Here is a 19,612-nt window from a genome sequence, read left to right on the forward strand (position 1 = left end):
CAATCCCTCTACTTTTTCCACATTGTTTGTGTAACAAAGTGGGATTAAAATAGATTTCATTTTCATTTTTTTAACAACAATCTACACAAAATACTTTGTCAAAGTGGAAGAAAAATGTGATTTTGATTTAGATTAGTATTCAACCCCCCTGAGTCAATACATGTTGTAATCGCTGTCAAAGGTGATTCCAACTGTAAATCCAGGTTTGCAAAGTTTAAGAGTTTTGCAAACCTGGATTGTACAATATTATTATTTTTACAATTCTTCAAGCTCTGTGAAGTTGGTTGTTGATCATTGCTAGACAGACATTTTCAAATCTTGCCATAGATTTTCATGCCGATTTAAGTCAAAACTGTGTCTGTGTTTAGCTCTATTCCTTTTAATTGTATCCTAAAATCTCCAGTGTATATTTGGCCTTGTGTTTTAGGCTATTGTCCTGCTGAAAAGTGAATTTGTCTCCCAGTGTCTGTTGGAAAGCAGACTGAACCAGGGTTTCCTCTAGGATTTTGCCTGTGCTTAGCTCTATTCCTTTTCTTTTTATCCAAAAAAACTGCCTAGTTCTTACTGATGACAAGCATGCCCATAACATGATGCAGTCACCATCATGCTTGAAAATAGTGTGACTCTGTGATGTGTTGTGTTAGATTTGCCCCAAACATTACACTTTGTATTCAAGACATGAAGTTAATTTATTTGCCACATTTTTTAAACTTTTTTACTTTTGTGCCTTAATGCAAACAGGATGCATGTTTTCAAAGATGTTTTATTCTGTACAGGCTTCCTTCTTTTCACTCATTTAACTCAGTATTGTGGAGTAACTACAGTGTAATTCGTCCATCAGTTTTCTCCACAGCCATTTAACTCTAACTGGTTTAAAATCACCATTGGCCTCATTGTGAAATCCCTGAGTGGTTTCCTTCCTCTCCATCAACTGTGTTAGAAGGACACCTGTATCTTTTTAGTGACTGGGTGTATTGATACACCATCCAAAGTGTAAGTAATTAATAGCTCATAAGGATATTCAGTTTTTGCATTTTTTAATGTTTAGCCATCTACCAATAGGTGCCCTTCTTTGTTAGTCATTGGAAAACCTCCCTGGTCTTTGTCGTTGAATCTGTGCTTGAAATTCACTGCTCGACTCAGGGACCTTACAGATAATTGTATGTGTGTGGGAAAGAGATGGCGTAGTCATTCAAAATCATGTTAAACACCATTATTGCAGAGAGTCCATGTAAATAGGGCTGTTGTGCTGACCATATTACCTCCACACCGGCGATCAACGTTCATGAAGGCAGTCAAATTCCACGTGACCGTTTAGTCATGGTAATTAGACTTCTCCAAGCTCTGATGCTGCTGATGGTCATTAGTAGCCTACCAAACTTGCTAACTGCCTGGTATAGGCTATGCAATTGCTCAAGAAAACAGAGTTATGGCCTCTACTAAAAAGTGGAGAATCAGCTTTCTATTGGCTAGACCTACTATATTTATTTTAAAATTTCCTAATATTAAGCACATTGCTTATCTTTACAACTGGAGTACAGCCTACCTGGCTGGCAAGACAATAAACCATGGGGAAATCATCCTTCATTCACTATGTAAGTGCATAGATTACATGTATTTTTTCCCGCTGCCCCTGTTTTGCTACAGGTGCCTGATAATGGTCCATTCTAAATCAAAACACATTTCACACACATATTATTTAGTATATGTAAAGACAATATTAAATCAAGAATAGCTTGATGGATGACAATATTAGCCTATCACTTGTGAATTATAAATTATCACTTGTGAATGATGCCTAGCATAAGAAACAATGCCTTTTTTCCCCAACCTTTTCAAATCATAGTCCCACACCTCATCTAGCCTAGCCCATAGACATAAATGCCTAGGTTTATATATGTCTAGGTTTGTATTACAACTAAAGTGACCAAATAACTTCTTAAAATTAAGCAAATTAATACACTTTACAATGGGTGTTGAGCCTAACTGGCATACATAAGCAGCGTGTGAGTTTCAAGTTTGGGGAAGATAATTTTCACCATAAAAATGTACCTTTATAATAAAACCGTTACATGCATAATTGCAGCTCCGTTCACTTTTGATAATGGGGTTTTCTTCTATTGGAACATTCGCGCTTATAGCTTACTACCATGTGCGCTTATAATGTGAATAAACATCTTAAGCGAAACATTCTGATCTGTTCCGTCAGCCACATTGCGTAAAAAAGTTTTTTTAATGCTAGTAGTTTTATTAATTTGGGATCTATCACATCCCACAACTGTCCCAGACTATGTTTTGAATAAGTATTTCTCGCACAGAAAATAATAGGTCAAACTTTGTACCATGCGGGATAGTAGATTGACATAGGCTAGTGCTTTTGCTGTTTGTTAGACCTACTCATCTTGTTGGCTGACGAAAAGTAAAGGTGGACAGTTCTTCCAATATCTTCAATATGCACCTCGGAATTGGATAAGGATGTGGGGAGTTGCTTCTCCGATGTGTCTGTCTTCATTTGTAGCTTGTGAGTAAGACCGGATCACTTGATGGAGTGCGCAGCACTCGGAGAAGGGCACAACAGCCACTGGCCCACACAAAGGGGATGCCGCCGTGAAATTCTAGGCATTAGAGTTGCATCATGCAGCCTTTCAATGTATTAATAATCAAAACATAAAGCCCAATGTAGAACAACTGAAGTTACATTAAGAACTCTAAATTAAGCATAAAGGAGTACCTTTTTCTTTGTTAACCGCCCATCACAGAATAGCTGCATGTGCACACTACCTCATTGTTTAGAGACCCACTCCAATTTGCTTACCGCCCAAATAGGTCCACAGACGATGCAATCTCAACCACACTGCACACTGCCCTAACCCACCTGGACAAGAGGAATACCTATGTGAGAATGCTGTTCATCGACTACAGCTCGGCATTCAACACCATAGTACCCTCCAAGCTCGTCATCAAGCTCGAGACCCTGGGTCTCGACCCCGCCCTGTGCAACTGGGTACTGGACTTCCTGACGGGCCGCCCCCAGGTGGTGAGGGTAGGCAACAACATCTCCTCCCCGCTGATCCTCAACACGGGGGCCCCACAAGGGTGCGTTCTGAGCCCTCTCCTGTACTCCCTGTTCACCCACGACTGCGTGGCCACGCACGCTCCAACTCAATCATCAAGTTTGCGGACGACACAACAGTGGTAGGCTTGATTACCAACAACGACGAGACGGCCTACAGGGAGGAGGTGAGGGCCCTCGGAGTGTGGTGTCAGGAAAATAACCTCACACTCAACGTCAACAAAACTAAGGAGATGATTGTGGACTTCAGGAAACAGCAGAGGGAACACCCCTATCCACATCGATGGAACAGTAGTGGAGAGGGTAGCAAGTTTTAAGTTCCTCGGCATACACATCACAGACAAACTGAATTGGTCCACTCACACTGACAGCGTCGTGAAGAAGGCGCAGCAGCGCCTCTTCAACCTCAGGAGGCTGAAGAAATTTGGCTTGTCACCAAAAGCACTCACAAACTTCTACAGATGCACAATCGAGAGCATCCTGGCGGGCTGTATCACCGCCTGGTACGGCAACTGCTCCGCCTCAACCGTAAGGCTCTCCAGAGGGTAGTGAGGTCTGCACAACGCATCACCGGGGCAAACTACCTGCCCTCCAGGACACCTACACCACCCGATGTTACAGGAAGGCCATAAAGATCATCAAGGACATCAACCACCCGAACCACTGCCTGTTCACCCCGCTATCATCCAGAAGGCGAGGTCAGTACAGGTGCATCAAAGCTGGGACCGAGAGACTGAAAAACAGCTTCTATCTCAAGGCCATCAGACTGTTAAACAGCCACCACTAACATTGAGTGGCTGCTGCCAACACACTGTCATTGACACTGACCCAACTCCAGCCACTTTAATAATGGGAATTGATGGGAAATGATGTAAATATATCACTAGCCACTTTAAACAATGCTACCTTATATAATGTTACTTACCCTACATTATTCATCTCATATGCATACGTATATACTGTACTCTACATCATCGACTGCATCCTTATGTAATACATGTATCACTAGCCACTTTAACTATGCCACTTTGTTTACTTTGTCTACATACTCATCTCATATGTATATACTGTACTCGATACCATCTACTGTATGCTGCTCTGTACCATCACTCATTCATATATCCTTATGTACATATTCCTTATCCCCTTGTATAAGACAGTAGTTTTGGAATTGTTAGTTAGATTACTTGTTGGTTATCACTGCATTGTCGGAACTAGAAGCACAAGCATTTCGCTACACTCGCATTAACATCTGCTAACCATGTGTATGTGACAAATAAAATTTGATTTGATTTGATTTAACCAGGTAGGCTAGTTGAGAACAAGTTCTCATTTACAACTGTGACCTGGCCAAGATAAAGCATAGCAGTGTGAACAGACAACACAGAGTTACACATGGAGTAAACAATTAACAAGTCAATAACACAGTAGAAAAAAGAGGGTCTATATACATTGTGTGCAAAAGGCATGAGGAGGTAGGCAAATAATTACAATTTTGCAGATTAACACTGGAGTGATAAATGATCAGATGGTCATGTACAGGTAGAGATACTGGTGTGCAAAAGAGCAGAAAAGTAAATAAATATAAACAGTATGGGGATGAGGTAGGTAAAATTGGGTGGGCTATTAACCGATAGACTATGTACAGCTGCAGCGATCGGTTAGCTGCTCAGATTAATGTGAGATCGACAGTTATTTGCTTGACAATCACCGGCTGATGAAGTTTCGTGGCATTCTCTCAACCAGCTTCACCTGGAATGCTTTTCCGACTATCTTGAAGGAGTTCCCACAAATGCTGAGCACTTGTTGGCTGCTTTTCCTCTGCGGTCCAACTCATCCCAAACCATCTCAATTGGGTTGAGGTCGGGTGATTGTGTAGACCAGGTCATCTGATGCAGCACTCCAACACTCTCCTTCTTGGTCAAATAGCCCTTACACAGCCTGGGGTGGGTTGGGTCATTGTCCTGTTGAAAAACAAATGATAGTCCCACTAAGCGCAAACCAGATGGGATGGCGTATCGCAGCAGTATGCTGTGGTAGCCATGCTGGTTAAGTGTGCCTTGAATTCTAAGTAAATCACCGACAGTGTCACCATTAAAGCACCCCCACACCACCTCCCCCATGCTCACGGTGGTAACTACCCATGTGGAGATCATCCGTTTACCTACTCTGCGTCTCCCAAAGACACAGCGGTTGGACAGATGTCCATTGCTCGTGTATTTTGGTAATTTTCATTGGCCCAAGCAAGTCTCCTCTTCTTATTGGTGTCCTTTAGTAGTGGTTATTTTGCAGCAATTTGACCACGAAGGCCTGATTCATGCAGTCTCCTCTGAACAGTTGATGTTGAGATATGTCTGTTACTTAAACTCTTCAAAGTATTTATTTGGGCTGCAATTTGAGGCTGGTAACTTATCCTCTGCAGCAGAAGTAACTCTGGGTCTTCCTTTCCTGTGGCGGTCTTCATGGGAGCCAGTTTCATAGCGCTTGATGGTTTTTGCGACTGCACTTTAAGAAACTTTCAGTGTGTCCTAAAGTAATGATTTACTGTCATTTCTCTTTGCTTATTTGAGCTGTTCTTGCCATAATTTGGACTTGGTCTTTTACCAAATAGGGTTATCTTCTGTATAACACATCAAGAAAGGAAAGAAATCCACAAATGAACTTTTAACAAGGCACACCTGTTAATTGAAATGCATTCCAGGCTACCTCATGAAGCTGGTTGAGAGAATTCCAATAGTGTGCAAAGTTGTCATCAAGGCAAAGGGTGGCTACTTTGAAGAATGTCAAATATGAAATATATTTTGTTATGTTTAACTATTTTTTTTGGTTACTATATGATTCCATATGTGTTATTTCATAGTTTTGATGTCTTCACTATTATTCTACAAAGTAGAAAATAGTAGAAATAAAGAACAACCCTGGAATGTGTAGGTGTGTCCAAACATTATACTGTATATGTAGGTAGGCGTATAATGACTATGCATAGATAATAAACAGCGAGTGGCAGCAGCGTAAAAAAAAGGGGGGGGGTGTCAATGCAAATTATCCGGGTTGTAACGGTTTTCTTGTGTCGAAGGAGAGGAGGACCAAAATACAGCGTGGTTATTTGTATAGATGAAAGATGAAAACACGAACAGTATACAAAAACAATAAACGTGAAAAAACCTAAACAGCCTATCTGGTGCAAACAAACACAGAGACAGGAACAATCACCCACAAACCCCAACACCAAACAGGCTACCTAAATATGGTTCCCAATCAGAGACAATGACTAACACCTGCCTCTGATTGAGAACCATATCAGGCCAAACACAGAAACAGACAAACTAGACACACAACATAGAATGCCCACTCAAATCACACCCTGACCAAATAAAACATAGAAACATACAAAGCAAACTATGGTCAGGGTGTGACACGGGTAGCCATTTGATTAGCTGATTATTTGTAACCCTAACCTTAATTTTAAACCCAACCCCTAAGCTTTGTGCTCATGTGGACATGGTAAATGTCCATGCGAGGGATCATTTTCCTTATTTTACTAGCCATGCAGACTCTTGGTCCCCACATGGATAGAAGAACCAACACACACACACACACACACACACACACACACACACACACACACACACACACACACACAGACGGTCACACACAAACACGTACACCAGTAGCCCTTTCCTAGAGACTCTCGAAAGGGTAATTGGTGTCCCCAGCAGACCCGAAATGAGACACATCAATATCAGCCCAGCGTCCTCCAGAAACTCGGCTGGCTGCGCCATCAAATAGAAATTATGGATTTTGTCTGGAAAGAGCGGGCCAGGTGGAGTCTCATAGAAAATGAGGTTGCAAAGGGACAGAGGGCCTATAGTCTGTCTTAATGTATTTTTTGTGGGATGTGTGGGTCCATGTGGTGTGATGTTATGTGTAGGCCTACTTGCAACTGTAAGATTAATAATTAAGTAAGATTCTCAAACCTTATTGTAAAAAAAAATCCACCAAATATTGACTGAATTAGGCTGAAGCACATAAACAAACAAAAAACTGACAACATTCATTTTGGTAGGAATTTCTGTATTCAATTTGGTAGGAATGTATGTATTCAATTGAATTCTGTTCAATATTCATATACTTTTCTTCTTTGAAACAACACATGCCACCATTTGAAAACCATGGCCTATTTTTGTGTTTTGTTGCTTGGATAAATGTTTTAGAATGAAAACGTTTGGCCCATTTGCATATACACAGGGCATACTTTTTGTTGTTGTTTTTGCATGGTATTTACTCTATCCAACCTGCATCTTTCTAAGGTACCACCCCATTACAATCTCACATTCTACTGTACCTGATCATGATGAATTTCACTCATATTCATGATTGTTTTTGTCAAATTCTCTGGGCATATAACATTATGTGAAGAATATGTTTATAAAACAGGTGGGTATACTTTTCCTAATATTAACACCCTTCTATAGAATATAGCAACACACAAATAGTTTACAATGTGTGCAAGATCAAAGCCCTTATCTACGACATTTTGTTGTTAATTTTTGGAAGCTGCTTGAGGTACTTGGTAAACATTTCAAATTAATGTATTAAACTGTATTAAGAAAAATCAACACACACTTGTGCAATGATCGCATTCTCCTCTGTCTCTTATATCATCCCAGAATATTGTGTACACGGTAGTGAAGTAGGAAATTAACACCAGCCACTAGCCAAATGCTGGTACTGTAGATTTTGGCATTGGCTGGTAGAATGTCTATTCTTCACAGCCACATTGGCGGGTGGTCACACAAAGCATTTTGGAGCATTTTTACTTAAATAAAATCTAATTCCCAGATTTGTGTGTGTGTGTGTGTGTGTGTGTGTGTGTGTGTGTGTGTGTGTGTGTGTGCGTGTGTGCGTTTTATGTGATTTATTTTTATCTTCAACCACAGGGGTGCGCTCCAGATCCGTGAAGCTCACACTAGCCTCATCCCGCAAGTCATTATTTACTCTCCACTTTAATGTGTCAATTAATGTGTCAGCTTGTCCTCAGATGCAGATGGGAGTGAAAATTGTTCATGTTTTCTTTCTTATGTTTTTTCACAGTCAGTATTTCTCCCAGTTAGGGGCGGGGGTGGGGTCATGTCCTGAACTAAAACAAGTCATGATTGAGCTGTCAGGTATGCCAAGCAGAGAGAAAGAGTGTGTCTGTCTGTGAAGTCTCTTACTTCCGCCCCCCTCCTTCTCCTTCCTTCCTTCTCAAGGTAAAATGCTTTGACACCACACACTTGTAATTAGAGCATTACAACGGAGATGTGCATGGAGGAATGGAGGTGTAAATTGAGGAGGTTGATGAGGAGGTGGAGGAGAGGGGTGGGGTACTGTGTGCCTGTGTGTGTGTGTGGGGGACAAGGTTATAAATGACAAAGTTTTTAGTTAAGGTACTGCATTACCAATCTTACTGTACTATACATACTGTACTATAACTCTTGGTCGTGTCAATTCAACTCCCATGCTGAAGGATTTAATCTGTTTGGCCAATAAAGTCTACAATGACACATTAAACATACATTATGGCAATGTCATCCATAAATATTACCTTGGTGCGTTTAATCCCTGTCCAAGCGTCGCCTTTGAAATAGATGCAAATCAAAAACCACGTTCCATTGTTGACATTTTGAAGGGGACTTGCATGTCACACGTTCTTAACAGACGTTTGAGGGAAAAACGCATAGGAAAATGCGCTTTGTACAAGCAACAGTGAGTGTGCGTTGCTTTTCATAAATAGATCCAGTGACAATTACTGTATGTGGCAGCTTAAGTTAATTTCCACCCCACAAAAACAGGGAAATAACGACTGGAAAGGGAAGATTTCTGAGGTGGGTGGGGCATGCGCCTTGCTATGTGTACAGAGAGAAGGGGGATTTTCAGAGAAACGAACGTAGATAAAAAAAGAAAATGTGCTTACACTCAGGAGAGGACCTATTCAGTGTCTCACTCCTCACAAAGCCTTTCTGTTCACAGACTAAATAGAAATGTCCCTTTCATTATCTTGTATTATACCAAGAGATGTGCAAGAAAACTGAGTCTGATGTGAGAGTTGCCATTTTTCTGAATCTTACAATGGCTAAATCATCTGTCCTGAAGAAGGAGCGAACAATTTAGCACAATCACCCAATTCAAACTCATCAAATCAGCTTTTTATTTCACTGTTTGCTTGCCAAATGAGGTTGATGATTTGATTTAGCCTGTTATCGTGAGTTGGTTACAGTAGCCGGAATGTCGCTAATAATGTAATCTCGAGAAGGGAGACTGTCACCCGTAAAATCCAACAAAAAAGGGATTTAATCTTAGAAAATGCAGTCTCCCGTTTCTCGCAGTAGGATCATCAAATTACTAATTTTCACGGTTACAAAAGGTGATTTAAAGAAGGCTTCGTGAGATGGGGTGCTTATTACCACTTCTTTATTACATGCTTTTAGAGTCAGTCTTCAGAAAAAGTTTATTTTGGAATGAGAGACATCATTAAAGTAAAATTTCCAGCCACTGCCTCAAATAAATCAATAGCAATCAGAGTAAGAGAAGAAAGGCAATTATTACCTCTTACTAGATGCTGTGTGGGTTCTTTACTTTGTGGGAGGGCAGAAAGAGAGGATAAAATAATAAAAGCATGTTTTTAAATCCCCCCCATCCTCCATTATAACTCCCCTCCTTACTTCAAGAACTTAGACTTTTCCAGTGCAACCCTTAGAACAATGTGCGATACTAGATCAAATACATCACGTACTCTTCTATGCCTATTTTTTTCCATTTACATGGATAGGAATTGCCATGGATTTACATTTAGAACTCAATTAATAGTATCTTTGTGGGAATTGCTCTGTACTGTACAACTACTGTGTACATTACAAAAAAGCTAGACTAGAGTAATCTCTAAAGCCTTCAGCCGATAATGTGAATAATGTAGAATTCATGTTCCATTAGGACTCCCTGTACTGTATTAACTTTGCTCTCTCATTTTATGAAGAAGGGGAGACTGCAGGTAGTTGGTCTACGGTATGTGGTTTAGTTGTAATTTAGTACACACAGAGATAGATATCCATTTTGGTGTTACGTGTTTGTTTAGAACTTTTATTAACATTTCCCTCAAAAAGGAAAAGCACACAGTTGATCATAGCAACAACAAAATGGTTTAGTCTCTCTTATCAGTAAAATGGATACATTTAAAACTTTTCCTTGTCGTTAAGAAGACACTTTATAACTCCAAGTTTAGTTATGAGTTATGTTTCTCTGCATTATCTCTGTCTGTGCTCTTCATATTATATCAGCACGGTAGTATCCCTCAGAGCCGTGATCATGCATTCCCCATCTAACCTTGGAAGATTAGATAGACTTTAGGCCTTCCAGGGATGTCTAGAGCCAACATGTTAAATTAGTTGACAGCTGAGATCAGATCAGACCTGAATTGTACTGTGGGCCTCAAGACTTTTTTAAATCCTAGTTTTATGTTTGGCTGGAGGCTTGAATGAAGATATTGTAGTAAACTCAGAGCATGGATGCTATAAATATGGATGGAGACAAATTGCAGAATAACAACTTAAGACACACTGTGACTTTTGCGCAGGTCAATGCTAGATTTGCACTAAAGTTTACATTTCACAAGCATATCATAAGTAATGATTAATCTCTAAGTGAATATCATACCGTAGAAGTGTGGCAAATAGAATAAGAATGACTGCTCTATCACAGTCAGGGCCATATTCTGACATAAGACACCATGTAGCTGGGTAACTAGAAGTGCTGATCTACGATCAGGTCCCCCCTGTCATTGTAATCCTTATTATGATCTAAAAGGCAAAACTGATCCTATATCAGCACTCCTATTCGGAGACTCTTAAAGCGGCAATCAGCAGTTGAAACAATGACAAAGCATTATCACCACCCCTGTTTATGTAAAAAGGGATGGGGCAGGAGAAATGTAACCACTCTCAAATGTATAGACATAGCTATGGATGCAAGGACTGACCATCCATCTCATCAAAATTATAGTTTTAATTAACCATGTTTTGAGGTTATTTAGTGTTTGTCCACAGTGTGCTTAAAATAAATACAAACAAATAGTGCTACCCTCATGGACACCCTTACACTCATGGAAATGTGCTTATATGGATAATACAATCTGAAAATGCTCTGGATACATTCAGTAACATAATATAAACATTTTGGAGTAGGTACAAGATAAATAAAAAACAATTACAAGGGTTTGAGTGAGAGATCCAACTGCTGTCTCTAAGTGGCCACACACGTCTCCAACTGTGCACAGTTACTAAGTAATTTCAATGCACTTTCATGACTTAATGAAAGCGTTTTCAACTATAAGGTGATATTTTGACCTCTCATAGCTTTGCCATTGAGGAACTGAATTAAGCACACTTGTAGTTTTTTGTTTGGAACATCCCCACCATCACACAATTACTGTTGTTGTTTACGCTATCCCAAAATGTTCAATTATAAATCACAATCTGGGTCAGGTGGGCATCATTTGAAAGCTTATTCTATTGCCAACATGACTAGCTAAGTAATAAATACAATCTTAGGATGTTTACGCTTTCAAAAGTCACTTCAGACATACAAATTGTAATTTTGGTATAGAAAAAATAGAATGGAGTCATGAGTGCATTCATGCGCGTGTTCCGATGTTAATTTTCTTCACAATACAACAAACAGGCTCATTCTGTTCAGGACAACCCAGGGTATAACACATGTCATCCTTGTAAATGTGGATGAAACAAAGCGATCATAAACGTTGATACTGTAAATGATGAGTTTTCACATGTGGAAATGTGAGGTGCACATTTGAACTCAGGTGTGGGGTTTGTTTGTATGATATCAAAGCATGTATGATATCCTCTCGATTTACAGCATTTCCCTCACTCTGACAAAAAAAATGAAAAGTATCCCAAGTAATGAGAGGGATGGGTCATCTTCTTGATATGCGTGGTGCTCAAGTTTATAACGGCTGCAGTCAATACCCATACAGAGCTGTGAAGCAGGAAACCAGAGCTCTGACGTCATGTATACAGTAGCATGTTAATGTACATCCACTACGTTCCAATTTAGGTGCTTTTCAATTACAAAATCTGCCATTTTCAACCCATACCTGTGAGTGGAAAGGGGTATTACTATTCACATAACCATATTTGCAAGAGATCCCAATGCATTTCAGTGGCCATATACTTAAATGGGAAAAATTCAGGTCGCTACTTATTTTCAAGGGTGTAAGATAGAAACTTTAAAACTGCTGACCGGTCTGGAATAGGTTGCTTGTATACAGCTTTTTGATACCATCTATACTTTCTGAACAATGTTTTAAATGGGTATACTTGAAAATAAAAAAGTCACATACACCAGATGAGTGCAGTGAAATGTGTTGATTTACAGAGTCGGCCATAGAAGTACTGCGCCTGTGGAGCAAATTAGGGTTAGGTGCCTCAGTCAAGGGCACATCAACAGATTTTTCACCTTGTCGGCTCGAGTATTCGAACCAGTGACCATTCAGTTGCTGGCCCAACGCTCTAGCCGCTAGTCTACCTACCACCTCAATCCCATTTGCATTCGCAACTGCTCTTGAACAGTTAAAGATACCAACACCAAAACAACTTTAACATGTGCAGACTGTCACTGGTACTGTTGCACGAAAACACATTTTTTGATGATACTTGTACTATTCACACTACAACCATAGTTGCATGAATCCCAATGCATTTCGGGGATAGACTTGAATGGGACGAATTCTGTTTGCTACTAATTTGCAACCATTTAAGATAGAAACACCATTCAAACTAAGAAAACGTGCAGACTGGTCTCGAATAGCTTTTTGAAACCATTTATACTTTTTGAACTATAACCATTTTTAAATGTGTATAAAAGCTCCATATGCTTCAATGGTACATTTTTTGGATTCACCACTGCTCTTGAACCATTTATGCTACAAACATGAAACCAACATTGAAATGCGAAGACTGACTAAAATTAGATTGCTTGTCAAAAGCCTCTTGATACTATATATACTTTTGCAACTATAACTCCATAGACTTCAAAGGCAACATTTGAATACACACTGCTCTAGATCTGTTTCAGCTAAAAACACCACCCAAATGTTGACATGTGCAAACTGACTCAACTTAGATGGCTTCAACACAGCTTTTTACTACTATTCATACTTCATAAACTATAAAGCTGGTTGAATCCACATTCATTTCAATGGTGGAATGCAGGCTTCAACATTCTAAACTGAAATCCACTGGCACAAAACTTTCAGAATGTTTAAACTAGAGGATTTTGAGAACTTAAAAGCACATGATATGGCTTTTGATGGTATAGTGATCTCTCTAGCCTAATATACTAGGCCACTATAATTCACTATAATAACTCTACACCTACAAACCACCATCAATTGACTTTTTGGTCCAGCCACTGACAGTTGGATACAAAAAATCTACCAGCCACTCAGATTTTCTACCAGCAAAAATATATTATTTTGCCATAATTACACTAAAAACAAAAACAGATGTGTGCTTTCTATTTTTCTAAAACAGGAAATATATTACTAGTAAGAAGTAATGGGGTATATTGCTTAATTTCATTTCATTTTTGTGACCTGTGTCTTTCAACCAATGTTTGAAATAAATAATTTAAGGCCTCCCAAGTGGCGCAGCGGTCTAAGGCGGCATTGCAGTGCTTGAGGTGTCACTACAGACCCGGGTTCGATCCCAGGCTGCGTAATAACAGGCCGTGTCTGGCGCACAATTGGCCCAGCTTCGTCCAGGTTAGGGGAGAATTTGGCCGGGGGGCTTTAGTTGGCTGCTCTAGCAACTCCTTGTGACGGGCAGAGCACCTGCATGCCACGGTAGTCAGTTGAACAGTGTTTCGTCTGACACATTGGTGCGGCTGGCTTCTCGTGTTAAAGTGGGCGGGTGTTAAGGAGCGCAATTTGGCGGGTCATGTTTCGGGGGACGTATAACTCGACCTTTGTCTCTCCCGAGCCTGTTGAGGAGTTGCATCCACATAGCCTGGTTCCTCTCTAGGTTTCTTCCTAGGTTTTGGCCTTTCTAGGGAGTTTTTCCTAGCCACCGTGCTTTTACACCTGCATTGTTTGCTGTTTGGGGTTTTAGGCTGGGTTTCTGTACAGCACTTTGAGATATCAGCTGATGTACGAAGGGCTATATAAATAAATTTGATTTGATTTGATTTGCATCGATAAGACAAGATTGTAATTGGATATGACAAAATTGGGGATTTAAAAAAAACGTTTACATACAAACAAACAAACAACTGAACATCAAGAATCAACAAAGTGCCCTGCCACAAAAGATAGAGTGATATGGCATATTCATTATTACAGTTCACGGCTCTATTTTTTACAAGGACTAAATGATGTGCTCCTAAGTAGCAATGTAGAAGAGTCACGGTCACTTTTTGAGTCAAAATGCAAGTCTACGACTCAGATTCTTTATTAAACATGACTTAACAAACGTAAGCAACATTAACCAATTAAAGACATTAACATTAACCAATTAAAGAGTTCTTTAGCAATGATGTTTGTGTAATAGGGTATGTCCTTGTTTAAAAAAAAAAAAGGTCCCTTAAAATAACATAAAATTGATCAAAAATACAGTGTAGACATTGTTAATGTTGTAAATGACTATTGTAGGTGGAAACGGCATATTTTTTTAATGGAATACAAGTGGGGCAAAAAAGTATTTAGTCAGCCACAAATTGTGCAAGTTCTCCCACTTAAAAAGATGAGAGAGGCCTGTAATTTTCATCATAGGTACACTTCAACTATGACAGACAAAATTAACAAAGAAATCCAGAAAATCACATTGTAGGATTTTTTATGAATTTATTTGCAAATTATGGTAGAAAATAAGTATTTGGTCAATAACAAAAGTTTATCTCAATACTTATATACCCTTTCTTGGCAATGACAGAGGTCAAACGTTTTCTGTAAGTCTTCACAAGGTTTTCACACACTTGATGGTATTTTGGCCCATTCCTCCATGCAGATCTCCTCTAGAGCAGTGATGTTTTGGGGTTGTTGCTGGGCAACACTGACTTTCAACTCCCTCCAAAGATATTCTATGGGGTTGAGATTTGGAGACTGGCTAGGCCACTCCAGGACTGGCTAGGCCACTCCAGGCCACTCTTACGAAGCCACTCCTTCGTTGCCCGGGCGGTGTGTTTGGGATCATTGTCATGCTGAAAGACCCAGCCACGTTTCATCTTCAATGCCCTTTCTGATGGAAGGAGGTTTTCACTCAAAATCTCACGATACATGGCCCCATTAATTATTTCCTTTACACGGATCAGTCGTCCTGGTCCCTTTGCAGAAAACAGCCCCAAAGCATGATGTTTCCACCCCCATGCTTCACAGTAGGTATGATGTTCTTTGGATGCAACTCAGCATTCTTTGTCCTCCAAACACGACGAGTTGAGTTTTTACCAAAACGTTATATTTTGCTTTCATCTGACCATATGACATTCTCCCAATCTTCTTCTGGATCATCCAAATGCTCTCTAGCAAACTTCAGACGGGCCTGGACATTTCCTGGCTTAAGCAGGGGGACACGTCTGGCACTGCAGGATTTGAGTCCCTGGCGGCGTAGTGTGTTACTGATGGTAGGCTTTGTTACTTTGGTCCCAGCTCTCTGCATGTCAGTCAATAGATCTTGTGTGGAGCCCCAGATCGAGGGAGATTATCAGTGGTCTTGTATGTCTTCCATTTCCTAATAATTGCTCCCACAGTTGATTTCTTCATGCCAAGCTGCTTACCTATTGCAGATTCAGTCTTCCCAGCCTGGTGCAGGTCTACAATTTTGTTTCTGGTGTCCTTTGACAGCTCTTTGGTCTTGGCCATAGTGGAGTTTGGAGTGTGTCTGTTTGAGGTTGTGGACAGGTGTCTTTTATACTGATAACAAGTTCAAACAGGTGCCATTAATACAGGTAACGAGTGGAGGACAGAGGAGCCTCTTAAAGAAGAAGTTACAGGTCTGTGAGAGCCAGAAATCTTGCTTGTTTGTAGGTGACCAAACACTTATTTTCCACCATAATTTGCAAATAAATTCATTAAAAATCCTACAATGTGATTTTCTGGATTTTTTTCTTCATTTTGTCTGTTATAGTTGAAGTGTACCTATGATGGAAATTACAGGCCTCTCTCATCTTTTTAAGTGGGATCAGGGGTGAATTCAGGGGTGAATTCATTCCGCCGATTCTGTAGAAAACGTTTCTTAAACGGATCAAAACTGTTTGTTTGCAACTGTTGGACTAATAGATCAGCTAGATGCAGGCAAGATTGTGGAAGATAGTATTGAATGTGTCAATGTCATTACACCTTGATTGCTCAAATGTATCTTGACCTGTGCACCTACGTTGTAAACTTTCATTCATAGGCTAATTTGTAGCAACCTCATGATGGGTATATGGAAATTATGAGTATCATGTAGTAGCCTAAACCTATCAGTGTTAGCATTGAGCTGTAATAGAAATAAGGCCATGCTCATAAAAATAAATTATCATCCTCCCTCATCTTAAATGGCACCGATCGCCACTGATCTCATAGTATCAACGTTGCTGTGCGTTTGAGGTTTCTTTTTGCAGTCTATGGTTCGAGGAAACTGCAGACACGGTGATCTGAGCTATCGGATGGATTGGCCAGCGGTAGGTCCTATAAGTGAACCTGACTTGCTCTACACATGAAATGGCTAAAAATGGGAACACTTTGCCTTCCCGGCGCTAGGGCTGCTGAATAAAGTTCACTTACCGCCAACAGCGGGAAAAACATGAAAGAAATAGGAACGCAAAGCTTTATCATTAGATTGCGATCGACTGGTTGGTGACCACTGATATAGGAGAACAATGAAAGTATAATGAGTGTTTTAATGATAGGAAATTACCAATATTTCATGAATATACATTTTTAGGAGTGATCCATGCTCAATTAAGCACAATCATTAGGTGAGATAAAAATGTTCAGCTGCCCCTTTAAGGGACGTGCCGTTACCGTGGTAAGTTGGACACTTGCTTGTCTGTGATGGAAAAAACTCAGACGGCGATGTCTTCGTAGCAGCAGACAGTTGGAGCAAACAACTTAGTGTGTGAAGAAAACAATGTCTGGCCAAGAAACAGAATGACAAAGTCACACTTTAGTAGCCTTTCTTGTCAATTCCAACTTCTACTTGTGGCCTGTTCCCAAATGCTCTGTGTGACCACCCGCCAACGTGCCTGGTGAAATAGATATTCTTACCCACCAATGCCAAATTCTACCCACATTTGGTGGGTGGCGGGTGTTAATTTCCGACTCTGCAAACCACCCCGAAATGGGTCACTATAACTAACACATAACCTATGAAAACCGTATTACTACCATTAATACTATTGCCATCACTGCCATTACTACTACTATTTCACAACCATAAATACTTCAAGACTAGCAAGCACACCACATTTACTTCAGTACATGTCCTTTTCTAGTTATTACTAATTTAAGTCCAAAAATTGATGTTGCAACTGCAGATTGCTCCTTTAAATACAGGTCAGGCCCAGATTATTGGAAATATTCAATTTCCCTCTATTCCTGACAGGACAAGCACGTGCTGGCCGTGGTGGCCATCGACCAGATGCTGGAGAAGCTGAAGAAGTCAAACGAGTTCCTGGAGTTGATCCTGAAGGGCCTCAATGAATACTTGGAGAAGAAGCGCCTCTACTTTCCACGATTCTTCTTCCTGTCCAACGACGAGCTGCTGGAGATCCTGTCTGAAACCAAAGACCCCACAAGGTAAGGGCACTGGCATTAACCTTATACCCGTTCAGACCTGGGTTCAAATACTATTTGAAATAATTGTAAATACTTAATTGGGCTTGAATGAACTTGCCTAGCACAATGGAACCAATGGAATAGCCTTAAAATAGAAAACTCTGTCCATCTGGCACTCCAGGTAGGGTAAAGCAAACGCTAAAATAACTGTTACAGTCCTATCCGTGTGGGATTAACCCTGTTTCACGAGTGCGTTACAGTGTAAATTATGCGTTGTATTGTAGCATTGATAGGTGGGTAAATGGAAGTAAACAGTATGATTTGTATTCCCTCCCGACTATGAGAGGTGCCCAAGCTTTGCAGCAATGTAAACTCTTTGTAAATCTATCCCTTTAAGCCGTAAAAGTGGGTTATTTTTGTGGATAAAGTGTTTCTTGCCCAAGGTCCTAGAGTGTAGCTCAACTGAGGCAGGCAATCACTAGCTTGATTGTGACACTGCTGAAATTAAATAGATTGCTCTTGAAAAATCACAGCTCAAGCCTTTGCTGTAAGACTTCAGGGACACACTAACCACTTGTTAGGAAGAACTGAAAAACACTGAACAAAAATATAAACGCAACATGTAAACTGTTGGTCCCATGTTTTGTGAGCTAAAATTAAAGATCCCAGAAATGTTCCATATGCATAAAAAGCTTATTTCTTTCTAATTTTGTGCACAAATTTGTTTACATCCCTGTTAGTGAACATTTCCTCTGCCAACATAATCCTCACATGACATATGTGGCATATCAAGAAGCTGATTAAACAGCATGATCATTAAACAGGTGCACCTTGTGCTGGGAAAAATTAAAGGCTATTCTAAAGTGTGCAATTTTGTCACACAACACAATGCCACAGATGTTTGAGGGAAGGTTCAATTGGCATGCCTGACTGCATTAATGTCCACCAGAGCTGTTACCAGAAAATGTCATGTTAATTTCTCCACCGTAAGCCGCCTCCAACATCCTTTTAGAGAATTTGGTAGTTTGTCCAACTGGCCTCACAAGCGCAGACCGTGTTTAACCACGCCAGCCCAGGACCCCACATCCGGCATCACCTGTGGGAAAGTCTGAGACCAGCCACCCAGATAGCTGATGAAAGTGTGGGTTTGCACAACCTAAGATTTTCTGCACGTAACCGACTTCAGTGGGCAAATGCTCACATTTGACAGCCACTGGCACGCTGGAGAAGTGTGCTCTTCACGGATTAATCCCTGTTTCAACTGGACCGGGCAGATGGCAGATGGATTGTTTGGCGTCGTGTGGGCGAGCGGTTTGCTGATGTCAACATTGTGAACTAGGGCTGGGCGGTATACTGTATTTTACTATATACTGGTATTGATGCACATACCGGTTTGGGTTTTTACTTTACCTTCTATAACAGTATTTGATTGTTTTATTTGTTGACTCCGCTACTTGAGTCATCCCTCTCTGCTCTCTCTCTCTCTCTCTCCATGCTGCTTTCCTCACAGACCTAGTCCCACCCCCAGTCACTCAAGGAGCGCATTTGTTGTTGCTTGACCACTAGACGCTTTCGTTCAGTTTCCATGATCAATGCAGAACATGCAACAATGTTGATGACAACGATGTTGTTTCCACTTTGATCTTAATATAAATCCACAATCATTTTATAATTGTAATATTAGTTTGTGTTTCTTACATCTGCAAACAGCTAGTTTGTATTTTCTTTGCAAG

General features: G+C 40.3%; 1 protein-coding gene across 1 annotated transcript in view; it reads left to right on the top strand.

Moving 5' to 3' along the window:
- The window catches only part of dnah7 (dynein, axonemal, heavy chain 7), a 230,345-nt gene that overhangs the window by 46,874 nt on the left and 163,859 nt on the right, over positions 1-19,612 (top strand). Inside the window, exon 20 of the mRNA XM_029630984.2 lies at positions 17,707-17,900. Within this exon, the coding sequence (XP_029486844.2) occupies positions 17,707-17,900 (194 nt within the window). The remainder of the gene's footprint in view (positions 1-17,706; positions 17,901-19,612) is intronic.

Source organism: Oncorhynchus nerka, linkage group LG3, assembly GCF_034236695.1.
Source record: "Oncorhynchus nerka isolate Pitt River linkage group LG3, Oner_Uvic_2.0, whole genome shotgun sequence".
NCBI lineage: Eukaryota > Metazoa > Chordata > Actinopteri > Salmoniformes > Salmonidae > Oncorhynchus > Oncorhynchus nerka.